The sequence below is a fragment of the Phaethon aethereus genome (assembly GCF_964289735.1).
Source record: "Phaethon aethereus genome assembly, chromosome: 14".
Lineage (NCBI taxonomy): Eukaryota > Metazoa > Chordata > Aves > Phaethontiformes > Phaethontidae > Phaethon > Phaethon aethereus.
This window is the reverse complement of record NC_138590.1, coordinates 4,766,529-4,790,162: the sequence shown is the minus strand read 5'-3', so window position 1 is coordinate 4,790,162 and position 23,634 is coordinate 4,766,529. Positions and strand designations below refer to the sequence as shown.

Below are 23,634 nucleotides of genomic sequence, written 5' to 3'. Positions count from 1 at the left end.
AAACCTGCCAGTGACTTGCCACATCAACAAACGAAGTCCACATACTCTAAAAAAACCCAAAAAGGAAACTTGAAATAAGGCCAAAAAATATTTGCAAATGATAAATTTTAAGTCTGTCACAATGACCAGGCCATAAGTATTTTATTTACAATTTCTATTTAGAACCTTTATTTTCAACAAATTATTTAGCACCAGCAGGAATATGCAAAGTAGCATTACTGTGTTCCCCAGGCAGATGATCAAGGCCAAATGTTCCTCATCAGTTTAAGACAGCCCCCATTTAAGAGAATCATCTACTTGAATAACTAAAGTGAGCAGGATTTGTCACTCAGTTATGCAAACCTAGACTGCTCAAACATATTCCATTAGCACATTAATAATTACAAATACATTACAGCATCTTTTGAGATGTTTTCAGAAAGTGTGTTTTTAACAATACCTAATATGCTTTACGTGTGTGAAGTAAACAAAACCAATAAAACAGGCTTCTTTGCAGACTTTTTTTAAACTTAAAGAATTAGTAATTTTATCACAGATGACAGAACACTGGCAATGTACTTTGGAATATATCAGTAAAACTTAAAGAATGTAAGCAGGGAATTATCCCTCTATGGTGTGATAAACCATTTTTTTTATCTCCCATGGTCATGTCTGAGGACTTAATGCACCCATTTTACCCACAATGATTGTTAGGTCTGCCCCCTCTCATTGTGCGTTAACAGGAAATGGAAAAATTAATACAACCAAAACAGTAACTGTACGTGTCAAGCGTGTTCCTCAGTCTGCACTGTGACCTACAGATCTTGGTCAAATACTTCTCATCTATCTGACCCACAGATTTTTGTTCACTTTTTAACCTAAGCAAAAAACTCTATTACATGTTTCTTAAGCCTACATAACCCAGAAAAAAAAAGCTGTAGAAAGCACTGTCACTAGGAAAACACTAATCTTGTTATGTGTGCAAACGGACTCAGGATAAAAAGCTGACCACAACCAGCTCAACATAACCGCGCTGACCTGCATCTCTGTTCTGAACTTAACTAAACCATTTCCTCAGCATTATAGCCATCTAGTATCCAGAATGTGAATAGTGAAAGCAATATTTAAAAATAGGTTGAATGTAAATTTAAGCATTAACCCAAGTTAATGACTGAATGCATAAGACACCATATAGTCTTTAAGAAGCAGCACAATTTGCTCTAGAAAAAAGACACTTTAATTAGTTCCAAATGTTAAAATCCTACTGTTACTCCAAAACGTATAGAAATAAGAAGTTATTGCAACTTATCTGGAAGTAGGTATTTCCTGAAGACCTATACTGGGTAGAGACAAAGAGTTAGTATTAGTACTACAACCCTTAAAGGCTATATTGTCACCTTGCTTGTATACTACCTACAACTCATATGCAAGTAGGAATCTCACAATACTACTGAAGGAATATTTAAGCCATTACGAGAAGCCAGAACTGAACTTTTGTTCTTAATGTGCAGGCTGAGAGTAAGTGGGACAGCACGGTCTGATGTTCTTTCCACGCCATAACTCTCAAATTATGAACGGAGGTGTTAGTAGAATCACACAGGTGCGTGCTTGCTTGGCAGAACACTACAGAGAGTGGGAAAGATCTTCAAAAGGCTGGTCAGACACCTGAACACCCTTTGAAAATCTGGACCAAACTATAAGACAAAGAAAGTGTATCAGTGCTGCTTCTCTCCAAACTGTTACATTTATTGTGGCTTTACTAAAAGAATAAAAAAGTGTTCATACTTAAACCTCTGCTAGCTTCCATAAAGATAGAACACTGAGGATGTGTTCATTCCAGCTTGCTAAGTATTCCAAATCTACTGTAGAAGTAGTTCCTCTCTTGTTCAAACTGCAGTTACCCTAGTGGAACTAGAAAGGTGAAAGTGGTTAAGTTTAATAGCCATACCAACTTGGGATAGCTTCACCTAAAAATGAACTTCTTTGGCCAGAAATAATCTGTACTTATCTGACTAAAAACTCACATGATTTTGAGAGAGATACTGATACAATAAAACTGTGCGTAATACTTAAAAAGACCACGCTGGAGGGATGAGACCAAGAAATGCAAAAACATTACCCCAAGATACAGGCTACAGGGATAGGAAGCCAGAAACCCAACGCTGTTTTCCTGGTGCCTCTAGCTACACTGGATCAAAGGGATCATCTCCATGGCCAATAAAATTATCTGCCATTTCTCTGGTAAGCAACACTGGTTAGGAAACCTCCTGGATAAAGTCCCAGTACCAGCAAAATTGGCATTACATGAAAAAATTAAAAGGCACTCACATGGCTGATTGAGCTGAAAACTATTACACATTCAAAATGAGCTTTACATTTTACTTTAGAAGAAGAAACATCACACAACTTTCCTCTAGAGAAGTGGTTCCACTTGAGAAGACAACAGTAGCCCTGAGAAAACCCCAAATTTTCTCTACTGTAGTACATCACATTGAACCAATTCACTCTAAAGCCGCTTCAACCAGTTAGTTTTGAGGAAAAGAAATGGTAAGGGTGAAAGTAAAAAAAGGGAAGATCAGGAAAAAGCAAGTTACTTCAGTGATTTGTATAAAAGAAACAAGCCTTTTCAACCTATTTAGAAGAGAATTTAGATGAAAAGACTTTAAGACTTATCTTGCAACTATTTGTGATGCCTAGCATTTCTACTGGTGGTAGAGTCAATCTCTGGAGACTCTAGTAACAAGTTTAAGTTGAGGGAAAATGAGATGAAACTCAAAGCTGTGGCTTAAATACAGGACCCCTGGGCTTTACAGTGGGGCTTAAAAACTTCTCTGGTTTCTCTTGTAATGAAGTAAAAATTGTGCTGGTAAAACTAGCAAAAGGAAGCCAATTTTTTTAGAAGCTCAAGGGAAGTAAAATAAGAGGTAGGGCACACTTTTTGATTCTCACAGTAGTTTCTATACAGTACAGCTATTCAAGAATTCTCCATTAATTTATTCTGTAACTCTGTACAACTTACTTTAAAAATGTATCTTAGGTCACCTCAACTTCAAATGGTTTAAATTAACCATGGTCATTAGGTAACCATCTTCTACATGTGCTTCTGGTTTAATATACAAGTAACTTCTAACTACTGCTTCAAGAGCAGCTCTCTTTCAATAACACAAAATGAGATGTGAAGTAGCAATAAATATGGTCTAAAGGAACTGTTTCTAATCAACCTCTAGTACGAGTCTTAAAGCACTTCACTTTGCACGAAAAATATGCAGTTGGTTTGCAAAATTTTCAAGAGGCTGTCAAAGCATTCAGAAGATTTTTTACAAAGTTTTATAACCAAATAGAGGTTACTTTCTATAGTCAACCATAACTTAAAAGGAACAGTATACAGCATTTATGAAGACATTCTATAAAAACCATATTCACTTATTTTCTGAAGTGCTCTGATTTAGCATTAGAATAGTTGAACTGTGAGTGTTTTTGTTTGGTTTTTTATGTCTAAAATAAAACATCAAAGCAAGCACGATGGAAATGTAGTATGAGTACCAGGAAGAGCAACAATAAATGGAACTGGATTAGCAATTGGCATTGGGCTTAATGAATTTCCTACTCTAAGTTACTGTACTCTTAAAGGACCACAGAAATGAAAAAAAAAAAACCCCAAACAAACAACAACATATGATGTTACTATGGGGCTTTGAATTTTAAGAAAAGAGAAGACTGAAAATAGCACATAGAGGTTTCTAACACACTAGGTGGATTTGTCTGTGAATTCAACACAGCCATGCTGTGGAATACTCGAGCAATTAGTTTTAAAAACACCTTAAAACCCAACATATGAATATGTTCTAGTCTGGTTGCTCCTCATGCACTTATAGGAAATACTTAACATTAAAATGATACCATAAAATTGAGTAGCTCTTTAGTCCACAGAGTCATATAGGTAATGACTGTATAATATTCTTACAAGTTTAAGATCTCATGCCCTGGCTTCAGGACTAAACTTATTACAACAATCACAAACTGTAAATTTTAAAAGTATACAGAAAAACCCAAAGATCAGTTCCAGAGTACGGATTTTATCCCAAGGCCACAATTTGATGAACGATTCCATATTGCAAGTGCACTAAATATTGGTCCGTTTGGTGCTGCAATACAAACTCTGATGCTGTCCTTAACTTTCAAAAACAAACTTTCAAATCCAAAAGCAAGCTAGCAACCTTTCATTTTCAACATCTAATTAGATTCTGATTAACTCTTATAAAGTCAAGGAGAAATCACATTTTCAAATTAGTGGGATGGGGCGGAAATTTTCCAAACTTCCACAGAAATTAGCCAAAGCATCAAAATTATGAGGTCCCAGATTTAGTCTATTTTATAAGGATTTCTTCAATTCTCTCAGGCTTTGTGGTACCTTTACAAATGATGCATGAAGTCAGAATTTATAAGGACACAAAAAACCTCAAAAAACAACAGAAGGCAATTTGGAAGTCACATCCTCAAAAAAAAAAACCCCAACCCCACAAAAAACAACAACCAAGCCCCCAAAACCTGCCTTCATTAATCGTTAAATTATTTTCCAAACCCAACCAAAGGCAGAGGGGATCTTCCCAAAAATAGCAGCTGCATCTTCAAATAAATGAGGAGAGCAAGTGAATATCTTCACAAAACCTTCAAAACATCAACTGCTTAATCTGCTGCTTTGGCTGATTTGTGTTTCTGTTCTTCTCACTGAAAATTTAAGCATTAATATTCTTTCCATTACACATAAAAATAATCACTATTCTTACTGTGGAAAGCAATTGTCTACACTTTCCTCACCTTGAGGCTAGTACCTTACTGTTTTAAAGTTATTTTCTGTAAGTACACATGGGAAATTGTGCTCATAATATAGTATAACTAATGAAAATAATTTTTCATTCATCAATGATATAGAAAACTGGTGGGCCTGAAGCTTCAGGAGTAAATCTGCAATATTTTCACACTGAGCACTTAAAGGATTGGCATTCCTTCTTCTGGAAGCTTGTTTTCAGAGGATGTATTGCATATTAAAAGTTCAATACTGTCTACATGTACCAAAGAACATAAACAATATCCCCAAACATTTGACTTTTCAATGCCCAACAGAGTGAAACCCCCTTACTTATAACGGCAATATTCAGTAGCTCATCACTTCTTAAAAACAGTTACAGAAAACCTGCTATTTGCTTCTCCCCTCCCCAGAATTAGTTCCCGTTGTCATAAAACAAGTGTCATTCAGGTGGAAAATAGTACAGTGTAGTGACATCTGGTATCTCAACTGAAATTTGGCAGCCCAAGAAGAGCACCAACAGCTCCAAAGTATCCCTGTTTGAAACAAACAAAAAAATATTTCAGGTTCAAGTAGCATATTAAATTTTGCACTAATAGCATTTCAGTGACAACAAAGCATCTGGTGGACCAGTGCTACAGAAAGAACACCATAAACCTTTAATATATAATCTTTCATAATAATTTTTTTAAGTTCTGTAAAACATTTTATCCTTATCTAGCTTAACTTTAGGAGATTTCACACCAAGCCTCCCCATATACTGCAGGACTTAAGACATGTATCAGTGACTCCTATGGCACAGAAATCAAGTTTGGTTTGTTTTTCCTACAGCAGCTGCATATTTTGATTGCCAAAGGATCTTCAATATCCATAGTGACACTATTCCTAAGGTACAAGTCAAAAATTTCTTAAAAAATGTGAAGTGCAGCGAGTTTAAGAATTATGTCCCAGCTTCAAAACCATTTTTTGGACTGTATACCTACCTGCATAACAAAAACCCACTTTCTCCTGTTGGATTATTTTTCCCCTCTGGGGAAATGAAATGTTCGCCCTGCCTAAAACTATGAAATATAGAAGCATTTGGAATCTATACTTGGTCAAATGCAAAAAATTTGAAATTTATCCAAGAAAAATCTGAAGGATGCAGAACTAACAAGAAACCACTCTGCTATTACTGCAGACACTAGCAACAAGGCAGACTACTGTCAGTCTCAGGATAAGCAATAAGGGAAAAAAGTTGTGAGAATCAACTGAAGAGGAATAGATGTAATGCTGTAATATTTGCAGACCAACAAACTGAGGACAAAAATTGCCAGCCCACTGCCAAGAAACTACAAGTCTTCCAACTGTTGCACCAGTAATTAATACTGGTTGCCTATATTTTAACCAAGCCAGGTCAACTCTCTCAGCATTACATACTGATCTAGACTGCAGAAGCTGCCCAAAAGGAGGTTAGTCTCCTAGCATAAAATCACTACAACTTCAAGGTGTATCTGTGGTGGCAGGAAAGCAGTCCTTGTTAAAAGCAGTCTCGACTTCAAGGATGTTGCTCAAGCTCAGCTGAGAACAATGTAAGTATTTCAAAGGCCCATGATTTAGATCTCTGTGTAATCTTTTGAAATACAATACTTACTACTGTTGCCACCCAAGACTGAGGAAAACTGTTGAACCTCAGTGCAGAGCTTAACATTTTCTTGTCCCTCTCCAAGAATCTATAGCATGAACTGAGATACCCCAACGTGACTGAAGTCCTTCCCTAGCAGCGAGCACTGTCCCCAGAGAACCAATATAGCATGAGAAATCTCCGCTTATTTTCAATGTTTACTGAGTACTTGGTGTCTCAGGTTATCACACACGAGAGCTACACAATACATGTATTTTTTATTTATGGTAAAACAATACATACAGATAATAAATGAACCACAGCATACCTCATGTTCTAGGAACAACGCCTTCAGCTGGCCTTTTGACCAGTAATCCAGTGCATATGCAAGAAGCTTCATTGACAAAGTATTCACACGTAAAAAATTGCCAACAAACACAACTCTGTTTATTTTCTAAAAGAAGAGAAAAACAGCAGAGCATTAAGTCTTTTTACTGTTTAACACAGCTTTGAAAAATTAAGCTATGAAAGAACAGATTGTCTCAAGCAAGAAACCACCCCCCCAAAAACCCAAACAACATGTAATTAAAACACGGTTCCAAAATTTAAAACGCAGCATACTTGGGGAAAAGGAAAAACTGCAACCCTCAAGAATTAAACGGCTTAATTTACAGAGAAGTAGCATTTGCGTTTCAAATTAAGTGAGCATTTTCAGTAACTAAGCCAAAGAAACAGCCCAGATAAAAGTGAAATTAAACAAAAAATACTTCTATTTGGTAGAGAAGACTCAATGCCTTCATAGCCCTGTACAATGCTGCTTGATCCATATGCAACAAGGCAGCACTGTAAAGAAGCCGAAGACAGTAAGACGTAACAGATGTTCCTTTCATCTTCAGACCTCAATATACCTCAGTATAAGATTAGACTAAGACTTAAATACTGGAAGCAAGCTGTGAATTTTCATCAAATCAAATGTAAAGAAGTGAATATCATTTAATTTTCCCCATGCACTGAAATAAATCCAACATTAAGCGGAAGCAACATGAAATACTGGTTTAATGATATGAGAGCAAGAACCAAAGAAAATTTAATTGTGTTATTGCTTAACACAGTGCTTAAACAAGTGCTTAATTACGTTAGATGAATACTCGTATACAAGTATTTGAAAGGTTTAAATTTTACACCATTTTAGCAGTCATTTAATCTGAAACCAAATAGTAGACCTATGGATAGATCATTTCCTTGTCAGAAGTTTTTACCTCATTTACTGCACACATCCGGGCAATAGACCCAATGTTATTGGTGATGGTGACCAGTATGGCTCTTGCAAGATCTTCTTTACTGACAGACTCTCTCTTCTCTTTGTAGATCATATTCCCAAAACTACAACAGGAAAAATTTCCATTAAGTACAAAGTGATTCATGTGCACTTGAAATAATTTCAGAATGTAATTTTTATGCTATCACAGAACTTAAGTCTCATGTTTGTTCTTATGGAGCTCCCTTTTTAAGTCTGTATTAAATACAGCAATTTGACAACTGACACTGCAACATGTGTATTTATTCTTTCACAGGAAACAGTCAATCTTGTTACAATAATGACCCCCAACAAAATATTTTTGTTTAGATTGTTGACTTTCATGAAGGAGCATCTACAGCAAAAAGCAGTCTTACTCTTAGGCAAACCTAGTCACTGTAAATTAAGTCAATGCCTAAGTCTGACTGGTGAATCCTCCAGTTCCTCATGCTTGCTTCCTCGCTCATAATATCTACCCAATCCTCTATTCTCAAAGTAGAAATAAAACAGAGATGAGTTGAATGGTTTTATGATGGGACACAATCCTCTGAAACATAAACAGCTGTCGGACTGGTATTTAGGTTGTATAAATGAAGAGTTCTAGATTAGAAGGACACTTCCATTACTATACACAGTAGATAATTTCTTACAAATTATAAAAAAGAAAAAACAATACAAGAATCCATAGCTATGCATGATGTTTTACCACTAAGGACTCTGTGCCATATCCAAGTCAGTCTGGAGAGCCAGAATCCTGATTATTCTAAAACTCAAATAGTCATTAAAGATCCTAAAGGTCTTAAAAAGCAAATGAGAACAAGAAGTACCTATATACAGAGTGAGTTAAGATGTATTGACTACAAGTGTAAAGTTTGCATATATTAAAACCTCTCAGCATATGCTCTCTGAAGAGGCTTGGACTCAGCTGGCTGGAGAGGGAGACCATGAATTAAGACCTCTTACTACTGAATTAAGAGCAAAGATTTATTGACCCTCTTACGTACATACTAGTTTCACTCCCAAATTTTATTCTTCTTCCATTCTTAAGGGTAGAGAAGCTGTAACATCACCAATAATCTTCCCCAATGAAAATGAAACTTGCAGCTATAACAAAAATCCTCTGTAATTGGCAGTAAAATACATTCATTCTCATGGTGTAAACTGTTTATGTTCAACAGCTTTCGTAAGTGAGAAAAGTAGTTAAAACATTATGCCAGCTGCCTGTACTGACCACTATTTACCAAAAAAGCAGTCTTTAAAAAAAAAAAGAGATACTATTGTAAGAGCAACAAAAATACCTTCTTCCACTCACCTTCCCACTGGACAATGGCCCTACTAAAAGATTCTAGGAAGTTGAAAAGTAATCTGCTTTGTTCTTCCTCTGCACTTTGTTCTTGCCACTCCTGTGATCAGCTCACATTCTCTCTGACTCACATAAAGACGTCTATGACATACCATATGAGCTGTCTCAAATACCTAGCTAGCAGGCACCTGCAGCTGCATGTGGCTTAAATCTTCAGGAAAACTGAGTATATGTAGTTTTAGGATGAAAATGTAACTTGACTACAATAAAAGTTTGCAAAAAGCAGTTTTCTCTGTATTAATGATTTAACTCTCATTTTTGAAGGCCCCCAAACCAGCAAAAGAATCAACAAAAAGATCTCTTGCTTACCTGGATGCTACAGCCCATCCTGGCAAGCCAAATCTTTCATAGTCTCCGCCATAAATATCTCGAACCAGCTTGTCAGCATGTGTGCTGTCTCCTTTGGATGCCATTTCCAGAGCTTCTTCAAAACTTTCACAGCCCGTCAACAAACTACATAAACCAAGAAAGGTCCCTCCACCTAGACTAAGAAAGAAAACTAGCTGCTTTTAAATAGTATTTCCTCACATCAAAGATTCTTCTGTCTGACAAAGAAAATAAACAAAGCCCTCCAACTTAGATACCAAACTGTCTGCTTTCTTGCTTAAGGTTCACTACACAAACAGCTGTCAATCAAGTTAACATTTAGATATGTCACTTACAAGAAGCTAATCATGCAGTAAGAGCTAACAAATAATTATAAACTTTCAAAATGTAACCTGGAAAACTTAATCAGAGACTAAAAATCCCTAAATACCCACATCATACCACTGACTCTGATCCTTGACCGTTTTCTGTAAAACGTGTGGACATATTTATTCTTATGACGCAAGAGAAACACAGGTTCACTGGACACATTCAAAATTTAAGACAAAACCTGGAAAACTGTCACTACAGAGCACTTCTAGCACTCATGGATTGATAAAGAAGATACTGGCTAAATCTCCTCAGTAACATAACTATGGGGATGGGCTTCAATGAATGCAGCTGCAAATGAAAGACAAAATACTTTTCCATCCTACAGCATGAAAGAAGGGATAGGTGGGGGGAGTCAGGGAGAGGAACCACTTTGAAATCAGACAGCTCATTCTTCCACAGAGTAACAGCCGCAACACAGGTTTTTAAGTTACCTTGTTCCAGTTACTCTTTTATAGTTGTCTTTGGAATGGACTGATAAAATACTGACTCCTGAACCAATGTTAACAACCAGCAGCGGGTATGGATCATCCAGGTTAAAAGGCATCTTTTGGCATCTCTCAGGATCTGAGGCGTTTTCAAAATAATAGCACTCTGCCTGGCCATTGAAGCTGACAGAGTCTATATACAATAAGCCTTCGACAAGGCAGTCAAGCTCATCCAGCTTGTGCAGCTGGAGGTTTCCAATCTGTGTTAAAAAAGAAAAAAGACAGTGTCAACACATTCAAATATTGCTTAAACATGTTACAAATTTATAAGTATATTTGTATTGCCTAACTTTAAGAACCTATCTCAGGTGACTAGTTCAGGAACTTCAATCCCATTATAAAGCCAAACAAAGAATTCAGAGGTAAATTCTGACTATAGTCAGAAAGTACTCTGACTATAAATCTAGAGCTCAGACTTGAACCAAGGACAGGCAGTATAAACATCTGCTTTGGTAAACCCAGAGATAACTTTTGAGATACTCAAACATTAATCAGTTGAAAAATTAGCAACATTTTCCATCAATCTAAATCAAAAAAGGTCACCAAATACCCTACAGGCCCCATTGAGTGTGACCTTGGTGAAACTCACACATCTGCTTATCTTTTCAAGGTTTGTGGGTTTCCTCCCCCATCTTAGAAGTCAAACAGTCATTTCTAAGATGTCAGCAGATAAAAACCTAAGATAAAAACCTCAATGGCATCATACTAGCTATCCTTGCAACTTTATTAATGCTCCAAGGATCACAAGAAAACCACAGATCAGAAATTCTGCAGGACTTTGGGCTTGTTACAGTTCTTCCTCAGTTTTGCACATGACATTTAAGCTGCCATTCTCTCATAAAGCAGAAAGACATTTTAACAGGTTCTGTGGATTCCAGGAAGATGGTAATTTCACACCATACTTAATCCAATTTAATTCTGGGCTTTCACAAAAAGAGTGATCACGCTCTCTCCCTTACCACAGCAGGGAGAGAGTCCAATTAGGCAGCTAATCCAAGAAAACACACACATGAAGTCTATCTCTGAATCAGGTGAGCTCACATTTAGAAAGCAGCCTGCAGTTAGATTATGAAGTTGCACAACCAGACCGCACTGCACACTGCTGACTGACATCAGGACCAGATCACAGCACTGTCAGCTCCCTCCTCTTCCCCCACGTCCCTTCAGCTTTTCTTGCCATGGCATAACTGCAAAGCTTTGCTGTTGAACAGATCAGGGAACTGTTCCAACATAAAATATCTCTGTGGGGTTTTAGATAATGTATTAATTCTGCTGTACAAATTGTGACCCTACCCCACAAACAGTTGCACTAGCTCAATGCAAGATTGGCACAGGAATGGAAATAAAAGCAGACTTTTGAAACCAAACCTTTTGTGCTATTGAAAGTCTTCTTGTCTCTAGAAGCACAAGAGGTCTGCAGCCATTTTAAAACTTGGACACGTGTACACCGGATACTGTGGTAAGAGTCTCAGTAACAACTACCTTTGGACAGAAACTGCATCTACCCAAATGATCAATTTTGATCATCAAGGGAAGAGTCAAAACACCTCAGGAAAATCCCAAACCACTCTGCAGTTGAAAAAAGACTGAGGTACACATTGTCACAGATCTCTAAACAATGCACTGGACTGAATTAATGTAGATATTAACACCCACAAACATTGAAAACCTATCATCAAAGACTGCTTAGGAAAGAAAATCCAAGGTGACGCAAGCACCTCAGCAGCTTAAGCACATTTCCAATCAGAGAAAAGACAGATTAGAAAGTGGTTAACTTCCACAAAGGTATCCTGCATTTCGCTGCTTTAATGGAAGTTTCTAATCAGCTGTTAGCATTAGATCTTCCAGTTTACTATGGTGATGTCAGAAAGCATATTTCTAGATTATCAAACAAATTAATACTTAACAATCTTTGAGCATTCCACAGTTTTTCAAAATACTGCTTATTTTAACCCATAATCAGCAATGCTTTTAGCATCAGCTTCAGTACGAGGAAAGATAGGCTACCTACTGTGCGAAAGTCTTCTTCAAACTTGTAAGCACCACCGCCGGTGGCACAGAGCACCGTATGTAGTGTTGAAAAGTTTTTATTTCTTCCCATTTGGATAAAAGTAGGCAAATCATGAGTTGGGAATCGAATAAAGTGCAAGTTTCCTCTTCGAGCAAAAATCGTTAAGTCTTTCAGCTCGAGGTGGACATCTCGAATGCCAGTGGATCCATAGGCTACATTGGAAGTCAGATATTTGCGGATGCTCTTCAAGCTTTCAACTTCCTCCTGCTCCTCCTCTGCAGTGATATCAATAGGTTCAAAATATGCAAGTTTCACCAAAGTTCCCCCAATGTCCATGCCAAACCATGGAAAAGCTGTGAAGATAGAAGAATTTATTTATTAGCTTTCTTAAAGAGCAAAAGCAATACATGTAACTTAAGACTAAACCAACACTATACTTTTCAACAAGTCAGACGATTACAACAATCCTCACAGGAACAAAGAATTAGTATTCGTTTCCACTACCTGATCTTAAATATCCCTCCGGCCACAGGTAAAAATAGTAAGATGAGCAACTCTATTTACACATTTAAATGCGGTCACATGTGCTTATAAAGCCCAACTAAAAACTCCGCAGACCATGCCGTATCTTTCACATCAACTCATAAACAAAATTCAATGACAGTTTTTTTGAGAACAAAGGATTAAAATAACCTTCACTCCTAGAATAACAGTTTTGATGCAGCTTAGCACAAAGACTGCAGTGCACACTTGTGAGAAAGCAGGTTACACATTATAGCTGACGAGTGGCAGGACAGGTATTCCTCCTCAAACAGTTATCTTTTGCTCACGTAACATGTTTTGTTTGAGGGAAGTATTAATTTATTTGCATGTATTATATATTTAATGTATTTTAAAAATTGACACAGTTATGATGCCAAATTTATTGAGCTGAAGACAGCTGTTCACATATCCCTTGAAGTTAAAAAGGGCTAACAAAAAGTACTACTAAGAAGTACATGCACGATAGAAAATTAATATTATCAAATCTATGTTTAATTTTTCTTTTTTTTTTTTGTATCTTGGATAGGAAGGGGGAATTTCTGTACTCAAAATAACACTAAGCTACAAGTATTTTGTCTTTGTCACTGTTGGGGGATGACTGCAATTCCTAACAAGGACTCTATGGTTTATGTCATCTAGGACCATGATTTGAGTATGCCTGTATCAATAAATCTTCCTAACTCTGTGTGGTGAAACAGATACTCAGCAACACCACAGCAAAGACAACATCTTCATTTGAGAGTTTCCCCACCATCATCGCCCAGAAACAGTGTTGAAAACTTAATTTGTTAAACTTAAGGAAGATCTTGAACATCCAGAGGGGAAGCTTATATTTTTATTTCCTAATTGACACTATAGCTTGCTGGTTGGTTGGTTTGTGTTGTTTAATAGCCTGTAGCGTTCCAATTTATTCCATCAGATGCAATTCACGTATTATGGAAGCACGAAACTCAGGAACAAAACCAAAAAGATGTTAGCATGTTCATCGTAGGTAAGATGCAATTACTTGGATTTAATTGCAATTATTATTTTTATTATATAAAAATTAAATCCAATTAAATTGGATTTACATTACCAGTGGGATCTATCCTTGAGAAGGATGCCATACCAAGATATTTTAATGTATTTAGTCAAGGCTGGCTCTGTGCCAGTTCATTTATAACATGAGTGCAAAAGTTAAAAAGGAAAGAAACTTAAAAGTTGCCTCAAATTTCAGGAAAGGATATCTGGAGAATATTGTTAGATATTAACAAAAAAGATTGAGCCAGTAACCTTACTCATCTTTAAAAACAAAACTGAAATACAAGGATAAATTTTGTGAGTAAAATCTAGCTCTAAGTGGGAATAAAGAAGTTCTGTAAACCTGGTATCTGTTCTATAAAGCTGAGATCTAAGCATAAAGTCACATATGACTTGACTTTACAACTGCACACCCGACTTCTTTGCACTGTGACTCTGGACATAAGAAAATTTGTCATCTTACTGTCTGACCACAATTAACTGATGATTTATTAATTCAATTTCACTAAGTTTCAGCCTGTCGTCATAAACAATGACACAAGACCAAAACTGAAGAAAGGAAGTTGCCCAGAGAGGTGGTAGATGCTCCATCCCTGGAAACATTCAAGGTTGGGTTTGACGGGGCTCTGAGCAACCTGGTCTTGTTGAAGATGTCCCTGCTCACTGGAGGAGGGTTGGACTAGATGGCCTTTAAAGGTCCCTTCCAACCCAAACTATCCTGTGATATAAGTTGAGTCACCCAGCAGACCAGAAAGCATCTGTAGGAGTCAATCCAACCCCTTCAGAATTTAACCAGCATACAGCAAGCCAAGTACTATGTAAAATACTTGGGGTTCTTCCTGCTCAGTGAGCCTGCTGAATAACTAGGATCTAGTCTTCCACAACAAGAAAGAGCTGAAAGTTCAAGAAATGAGCTTAAGGAAGATTTGGTGCCAGCCGTGTCTGTTTGTCAGAAGATCTGCATCCCATGTTAAATGATCCAAAAAGCTTTTGCAAATATAGCATTAGTCACAGCTCTAAAAATCTTAAGGTTTATGAATCTTGTATATCAAATAAACAACAAGAACAGATGATCTATAAGGAAGTTTATTCCATAACTCAAATGAGAACATATGCTGAAAAATGGGATCATGCTGTACAATATCAGTTTTCTGGGTTAACTCTGTGATCTTAGCAGCAATTTAAGGATTTTGAGACTGAAGAAATAGGTCAGTTTTCACCTCTGTGACAAACCCCAAGAAGTTTCACAATTTTTGCATAGGGTTGGCTGGTTAAGTATATTGCAAGGTGGAGGAGTTCTGACAAGCAACTAGGTCCACGTACTGTAACTTACTCCTTATAGTTAACAGCAACCCAGAAGAAGATATTACACAAGGATTCTTGTATATGTAAGCCACTCTTGATTGATTTATATATAGGTCTAGCCAGGAAAATTAAAGCCATTTTGTTTTCCAAACACAAAAGAGGATACACACACATATATATATGGCAAGTGCACAATCAGTTGAACTGTAGTTGCGATTTTGGGACTGCAAGGATACAAGATTTATCCATGCTTGAACTATCTTTAAATATCAGAAATACACTGATTCTACAGAGTTAGAACATAACTGTATGTGGACGCAACATGGAAACCTTGTGAACTCTCCTTTTATTGCTGCAGCTTTCAAATCAGTCTGCTTTGGGTGGATCTTGGCTCAGGATCCATCCTATCTGGATGCAAGGGGAATGCAGAAAACAGGAACCCATGGGAAAACACCAGTTCCTCTTCCAATTACTGAAAAAGTTACTTCATTTGCAGGGTTAAAATAAGGCCACAGAGAGATTCAGGATGGAGGACTACTCAGAAAATATACTATGGAGGGCACGCCCGACTTTCCTACAAGACTTCCCTTCCCAAAGGCAGCCAGGCTAATCAGGGCAACAGCTGAAGATGACACATCTACTTTAAGTCATGCTATACATACAAGGAACCTGTGCATTACTTTATACTATATAAGCGCTCTGCTTAAGGTGATGTTGCTACTCTTTGAGCCATGTTCAAAGCACAAGAGTTTTCAATCTTACATATGGTATCTGCAGCATATATACCAGCATCTGTAGCTGGTATAGTCTCTCAAATCTGTGAAAAATTTAATTCTGAGGCAGTCTTGTATTTGAAAGCTGTCTTGGAACACGACAGAAATAGCATGGCATGTACCTTGGGCTGAGAATATATAAATGATTCTATCAAAAGTATTTTTATACTCATATCTGTGGGCCATGCTTCTCTGAGTGAGAGATTTAGGACCAGAATGATGGCAGCACAATTTTTTGAAAAAAATAACCCCAGCTTGATCCTTATGGCAGTCACAGTTAAAGAAATGTGCCTGGATGAGACCCATACCAATTGCACCACCTTTGTTCCACGCTTATGGCTCTGAAGATACTAGGTTTGAGGACTCGCGCAACTATAGCCACCATTCCGTAGCTTCAATTCATAAGAAGAGTCAAAAAAATGGGCTTTTTCTGCAGCTCTATGGGAATTTGGTCATTAAAAGATTTTTCTCAGCTCTTCTTCTTTATAACTGCTCTTATTTGTAGGAAGACTCTACAAAAAGTGATGCACAGCTCGGAATTATTCCTTGCTGAGAATTTGACTGCTATTCACAGAACAAATCCAGTGTCTTGTCTTTTCCAAGTTCAGCTCCTCTGTGCAGAGGTCAGCTGCAATTTGAAAAAAAGAAAAGCAGGAATCGAGCTTTTTACTCAACAAGCCCAATTGCCTTGGATAGACTACATAAAACTGCTTCAAAAACATGCATTCTGCTTTTAGGAAGTCAAGCCAAGCTCTATTGAGGAATACATAAACCACGTATTTTTACTATCTGAAAAGAGACAAATATGCAAAGTAGAACACAAACTGTGAAGTCAAAACCCATATGGTTTAATGACATACTTCACACCAGAATGAACTCTCTCCAACAGGACAGCAAGAGGGTATCACAATATCCAACCTCATTAATCCCAAATCCAGATTTTCTTTCAGTCCCCAGCTCTGCCAGGAGCCACTGTGGTCCCTACGTAGACACAGCAACCAAGAACCTTTGCTGTAAAGCAAGAGATTTTTCCGTACATGCCGTGAAGATAGCTTTGAAAGGCAACCTGCTCAGAGTTAAAAAAAAAAAAGTTTAAGAGGATTCCCTATACAACTGCTTCCTGCAATGCAGAAAAGCATTTCCCACATAGGAAAAGTGCTGTCACAAGGTGCTGTGGTCAAGTAATGACGTCGCAGTTCTGCCTAGTAAGAAGACCCATGCTGATGGCTATTGGTTGTTTTTTAAATTATTCTTTAGAGCTACATAGGGAGGCCTCATTCTCTTGTGTTTGCACTTCTCAAGTTCTTGACATACATAGCTTCTGGCAGCAATCTTAAAGTTACTTATATCTTATCATATATGGTCTTTATATACCAAAAGGAAATAATTACAGTAAAAAGTCTTTCTCATGCCAACACAAGCACTAAGGTTGAAGTGTTTTCCTTTTCTACGGGTTCTGCTTCAGCAAAGCAGAGGACCTTCGAAGTTCCCCACCAGACCACATACTAGTATTTTGACTTTAAGCATGTATTTCCTTGCAGCTTTGGATCCAAAATGGGTGTACAAAGACTTAACTACTTCCCCCTTATTCAGTCAAGCATAAGATTCTTCAGTTTAATGCTCTATTTGTATTTAGCTTTTAAAGACTGAGAAACAGATTACTGGTAAACTCTTTCCTATGAATGTAATGACACATTTGAAACACAAACACCTTTAAAATACTTCCTTCTCACTTTAAGATAAAATAACAGTCTGGGTCAACCCTGCATTAAATTAACACAAACTAACTTTCGACAAAGAGTAGCTACTTCCTAATTCAAGCAGGGATCTTTGAATCATAAAAAAAAAATTCACAACTGTCAGTGACAGCAGAGAACAGGCTACCACATTTTCTGTCATCTTTGTAAGAAAGCATATATATTAAGACTTGCACTTCAAGTACAAATGTGGCTTGGGGAACAACTGCGAAAGCATGCTGCAGTTCATGACTCTATATCGGCTTAAAAAACAAGGAAAATGATCATGAAATCACATGAATACTTAAGTTTACTTCTGCCAGCACTGCAACAGCTCTTTATGAAAGTATGCAGTATTATCAGTTTTGATGCACAAAACTTCTCTTCTAATACAGCTCAGTACGTAGCCTTTGATAACAAAGCTAACCTTGACCCCATTATCTGATTACTGACAAGTTAGCTGTGTAAAAGTTATACTGAACTATTAGACTGTTAGTGTTTATAAACACAGAAACTTAAACTAAATTTATCTTACAGTTTCCCCAAGTGCATTTTCCTCTATGTACATGCATACATTCTTACACTTCCAGTATTTCCCTAGAACATCTGCATACAGCAGAGTAAAAATTAATGGTAAACTCTAACACCTAGCAGTCTAAGGTAGCTAACATGTCCAATGGGACAAGTTAAGAGAAAACACATCAAAAGTTGTTGAACTGCTAAACCAAGTGGGATTAACCTGATGGCAAGGCAGCAAAGTGCCTTTGCTGTACCCATCTTACACAAATGTGTGCCTGTGAGCATCCACAGAGCAAAACTGTACATCAAATACCCTTAGCCCTTGAGACATCGGAGAGTTTCACTGCCTAACTAATTTTGTAACGAGTTTTTTATTCAAACATCCCAAGTCCAACTCAAACTAGATTTGGGCCAGACAGAATTAACACCTGAATGAAATGTATCTGACATGCACTGTCACATCCTCCCATTTCCCCCATGGGAAAACTTCTCCATCAAACTCCGTAAACGCATCACATTTTCCCACTCACTCACCTCTAATCACGCTACAGAAAGGCCACATTTACCAGTGGGAGGACAGGTGGTAATCAGCAATTACTGTAACTGCTCTTCATTAGGTTTATCACATCAACAAGTGGATATCATGTAAAGCTAATACAAAACAAAACATTGCTGCTTTTATCTTCTCCCTCCTTGTTCATCTTCTCCCTCCCTGCTCATTCTGTTAATTTTGTTGAAATTTCAGCAACCATCTCTTTGGGGATGGGTGTTTTTATTACAGTGAGATACAGCATGCAGAGGCATAATCTAACACTTACAAATGCAGAGACAGTATAAGCTGTGCCTGGCAGTACTAACCCATTATTAGAAACAGATTTTTCAACTGCAGTGAAATGAGAGCCTGTAACAGGGGTAATGGTTTTAAAGAAAAAGAGAGTAGATTTTGACTAGATGTAAGGCAGAAATTCTTCACAGTGAGGGTGGTGGAACACTGGCACAGGTTGCCCAGAGAGGTGGTAGATGCCCCATCCCAGGAAACATTCCAGCTCAGGTTGGACAGGGCTCTCAGCAACCTGGTCTAGTGGAAGGTGTCCCTGCCCATGGCAGGGGATTGGACTAAGTGATCTTTAAGGTCCCTTCCAACCCAAACCATTCTGTGGTTCTGTGATCTGCTATGGGCTAATAATCAGGTTTCAAGGATTAATAAGAAAATGCTAGGATACCACAAGACTAAGCAGCAAGTTCTACTAACAGAAAAAGCAATTTAAGAGAGATTCTCCAGCAATCTAAATGGATTTTTCATCAATTTTACTACACAAATCCTGCATGAGATCACTGTGTTCACGATGACTACATGTGTCTGTAGAACCACATCAGAGAAAGTAAACTTAAGATTTTAATCTTTTCTTTATATTGATACAGCATTTTGCAAATCTCTGCTGCGTACTTTCATACATTAATGTGTCTCAATTCACCTCAAGGGAAATGCAGGCACTTGTTTTCAAACTATTAACAAACAATTAAAAGAAACAAACTGTAAAAAGTAACGCACACCATGTACTAAATATTAGAAGTCTTTGCCTTTCCTTCAGCGGTCCATCAGACTCCAGCGCCAACATGAAGGACTCCACCTCCCCTGAAGAGCTCAGCATGCTGGCACTTCCCTCCTCTCGGGTGCCTCACCTTCCCCCACCAACACGACAAGCTCTCTCTGAATGAGTAGCTCCTCTCTTCCCTTTAGACAGATCTCACACAGGAGCAGTTCTGCAAGACTCTGCTCTCACACTTATCATCTCCACCCGCAAATAACCTTTGGAAGTTTCTCTGACAATTACCAGCCATTCTTCCCCATAGGCTTTTCCTCAGAAGAGCTATGACGCAACTGCGGGTTGGAAGGGTCCTCTGGAGGTCATCCAGTCCAACCTCTCAGTCACACTAGCAGGAAAATTGACACTAAATGAGGTCAACTACAGCTTTGTCCAGCCAAGACCTGAAGATCTCTGAAGTGTTTCAGGAATCCTCCAAGGATGGAGGCTCCACAACCTCTCCAGCCTCCACTGATACACTAACTACTTAGTACAAGGTTTTCCTAATTTGAATTTGTTATCCTCCTTTAAAATGCCTACCACCTCCCATTGTCTGCAAAAGAAAGTGAAATTTAAGGCCCTTTACTAGCCACTTTCAAAGACAGACGATCTCAGAAGGCATGTTCCATAAACTCAGCTGCATTTCTCACAGTTTTTACAATAACAAAGTAGCAACAGCACTAGCCAGGTGAAAATGTGAAAGGGAGGACCACAGAAGTGTGTCTAGGCTATGTATCCACACCAGAAATTCTGAACTTGTTCGGTGTTTCCATTTTACCCTCTTATGACAGACATGGCACCTAGTCAGTGCAATCATGCTTTCTTTCATGATGCTAAACATCACTGATAAAAGTACAGGTAGGCTAAAGCAATCTTCTCAATTCCACTCTGCAGGCTCTTACAACAGACTAATGACCCCTTGTTAAATAATGATTAGCCATTTTTCCCCTGCATCAAATTTAGTTCCAGCACAGATGATTAAATGCTTCGCCTAAGAAACGTATACCCACTCAGCAACTGTACTGAAAAGTGTCTACAACTTGTCTTACAAAATAATTTGTAACTAGACAATCTAAAGGTGGTCTTTGTGAGCCCAACTCACTTTCAGCTCAATTTGAGCATATAAACCAAGTCAACAGCAGTATTTGGACACCAAAGCCCCTGAATATCAATGGACTTTTCTACCTTCAGTGCTTTTGTGGATCTGCTCCTCTTCAAACATTCAGCTGCTCTCCCACTTCAGTCAGTGTGACTAACCAGGAGCAGAGATCTGCAGAATGAGTCTAAAGTTCATTACCTATGAAACCACGTGCTACTATCTTTAAAAAAGCCACCAGCTTCAAAAATATATTAAAGAGTCAAGATGAAATAAACAACGTAGTTTGACACTGTATTCTTCCCCTCCACTGCTTACGCAGTTCCACTGTTGCTGATTTGCATCATAAAACCAACAAAGTTCAGGTTCAAGAACTGGAAGAGTCCGACTACGAATTTAGCATATTTAAGCACTTAAAACTTCTTGATAACGTTTGCCATTGTTATTTAAACATGAAGTTTAAATCCACCACTACTGAAAACAAGTCTCTGAGGCCCAGCAGACACACTCCTGAAATCAGCAGGTTTCTGCAAGCAGAAGCAGCCTTACCCTCACCACTTTAAATTACCAAACCACTATAACATCTTACAGACCATTACTGCTCCTGAGCCGCCTTGTCGTTCCTTAAATATTATACCAGTGAAAAAAAATGCTGTCTGAACTGTACTCTTCATAAACATGACTACAGTCAATTCAGCAATTTCCACACACTGGCACTAGTAAGTAATGGCCAATTGTGTGCTACAAGATGCATACCTAGGGTTTCCTTAACACACCACAAGAAACAAAGTACTTCCATAGCCAAACTCAATTCCATGTTTATAGCTATTTCTAGAGCTACACTAATACTTCCAGTGTTAAATACATGTTTGGTGATTTTCTTCTTGTTGGGCTGCTCAAACAAAATATTTAAAATATACGCTTTCAATATGCTCTTAGTTGTATGCTCTTCATTAGACAGGCATGTCATACGACTGAAAATAACAGCAGGCCTAGATCTTTAGGACTAGCCATCTTTTCCATACAGTAACTCACCCTGAAAACAAGCCTCTAAGTATGATGGCAAAGAAAAATTAGCCTAACTCAGTGGAGTAATACCTACATCCCTTTCGGTTGAGGTACACCTGTGTAAGGTTGCCAGGTGTGTTGACTTGCACAGCTGTACATCTGTTCCACTGGGAAAACACTACTTGTAAATAGGCTAACTTTACCCAATCCAATTCTCTCTTCCCACAATAAACTACCGGTAATCACAGACATTTTGTTTGCATTCACCCGAGTCTGAACCATGTTTGTGCCCTCCAAAACAAATACGACAATCCGAATGAATAAATAGTAAGAAATATTATCACAGCTGCGCTTACTAAAAGGGAACATTCAGCGTGTTTTAACGAAACATTTGTACCCAAATATTAAAAATAATCTCTCTAAAAAACCTGACTAGCCTTAGAAAACAAAACTACAGCAACTGTAGCCGCCTGCGCAAAGGGTTTACTACACTGATTAAGTGCCATCTTCACTAAAACCGGCACCCATTCCCCACAACCCCATTATGTTACTTTCTATTCGAGCGCAAACACTGAAGATCCCCTGAACCCTCACTTAAAAGCGACGCTCAGGAGGGAGCAGAGTCTCGGCAGGCAGCTTCCACCTTCACCGACCGCAACAACCCGCGAGGCCACCCCCGTGTCCCCGCGCCCGCCACGGCGGTTCCGAACGCCGCCTGTCCCCGGCCTTACGCGGCTTCTTGGCATCCTTGATCTTCATGGTGCGGCGACGGCCCGGTTCGCGCGCCGGCTGGGGCGCGGTGCCGCGCTCGGGGCGGGTCTCCTGACCCTCGCCTGACGGGGCGGGAAGCGGCGGCAGCGCTTCGGGGCCGGCCCTCGGTCTCCTGATCCGCGGCCGGTGGGCGGCGGGCGACCGCCTCCTCGGGAGCGGCGCTGGCAGCTCCCCACCGCTACGCCCGGGGCCCGGGCAGGTGCTGGTCCAGCGGCAGCATCGGCTTTCGGGCTGGGGCGGGGAGACAGGGCGGGAGGCGGCGCGGAGCGGCCCTCACGCCCGGCCCGGCGCGGCGGCTGCGTCCCGCTGCGAGGGGGCGAGCATCAGTCCCGGGGCCGCCGCCTCGCGCCGCGGAGGGCGGCCCTTCCCGCCGCCTCGGGGCACAGCGGCGGCCGGGGAGAGCGGCCCGGGGCGGCCCCTGGGGGTGGAGGCGCGGGAGAGGCCCCGCTCGGGCGCGGTTGGGGCGCAGGGGCTGCCCACCGCCGCCGCCGCGGCCCCTCTCGGCAGAAGGGCGGCCCCGGCCTCCCCCACCCCCGCCCCACGGAGGCCCCGGCCGAGACGGACGCGGCAACGCGGCGCGGACCCCCTCCGGCACAAGATGGCGGCCGGCACCGGGGAGCCGCGGCCGCGCCACACAATGGGGGCGGAGGCGGCGCAGCGGCTCCTGCGCGCCCGCTCCGCCGCTGCCGCAGCGCTGACCCCCGCCCCGTCACGGGGCGGCGCGAGGCGCGCCGGGAGCCGCAGTCCGGCCCAGTCCGCCCCGCCGCGCTCTTGCCTACAGCTCCCGGCGTGCCGCGCGGCGCCCTCCGCCCGCCGGTCACCCCACGGCCCCGCCGCCAATCGGGAGGTGCCACCGCCTGGCGGGGGGGGGAGCCCAGGCGGCACGCGCGGGCGGTTCTTGTCAGCCCAGGGGTGGCGGCGGGACGGGCTTCCGCTCTGCCGCCGCCTGCCCGCCGGGCAGGCCGCAGCCAGCGGGCCATGCCGGTTGCATTGGGGTGTGGCAGCAGGACGCGCAAGAGGGGCCCCTCCAAAA

The 23,634-nt window shown here is 40.1% G+C and overlaps 1 protein-coding gene across 1 annotated transcript; it reads right to left on the bottom strand.

Moving 5' to 3' along the window:
• Nucleotides 1–5,271: 5,271 nt before the first annotated feature.
• On the bottom strand, nt 5,272–22,589 carry PANK3 (pantothenate kinase 3; the record flags this gene model as incomplete). The annotated part of the gene is made up of 7 exons (XM_082006329.1): nt 5,272–5,322; nt 6,718–6,843; nt 7,649–7,772; nt 9,359–9,535; nt 10,180–10,433; nt 12,245–12,597; nt 22,562–22,589. 7 exons carry the CDS (start codon nt 22,587–22,589, stop codon nt 5,272–5,274), a joined length of 1,113 nt encoding a protein of 370 aa, XP_081862455.1.
• Between the last annotated feature and the right edge of the window lie 1,045 nt (nt 22,590–23,634).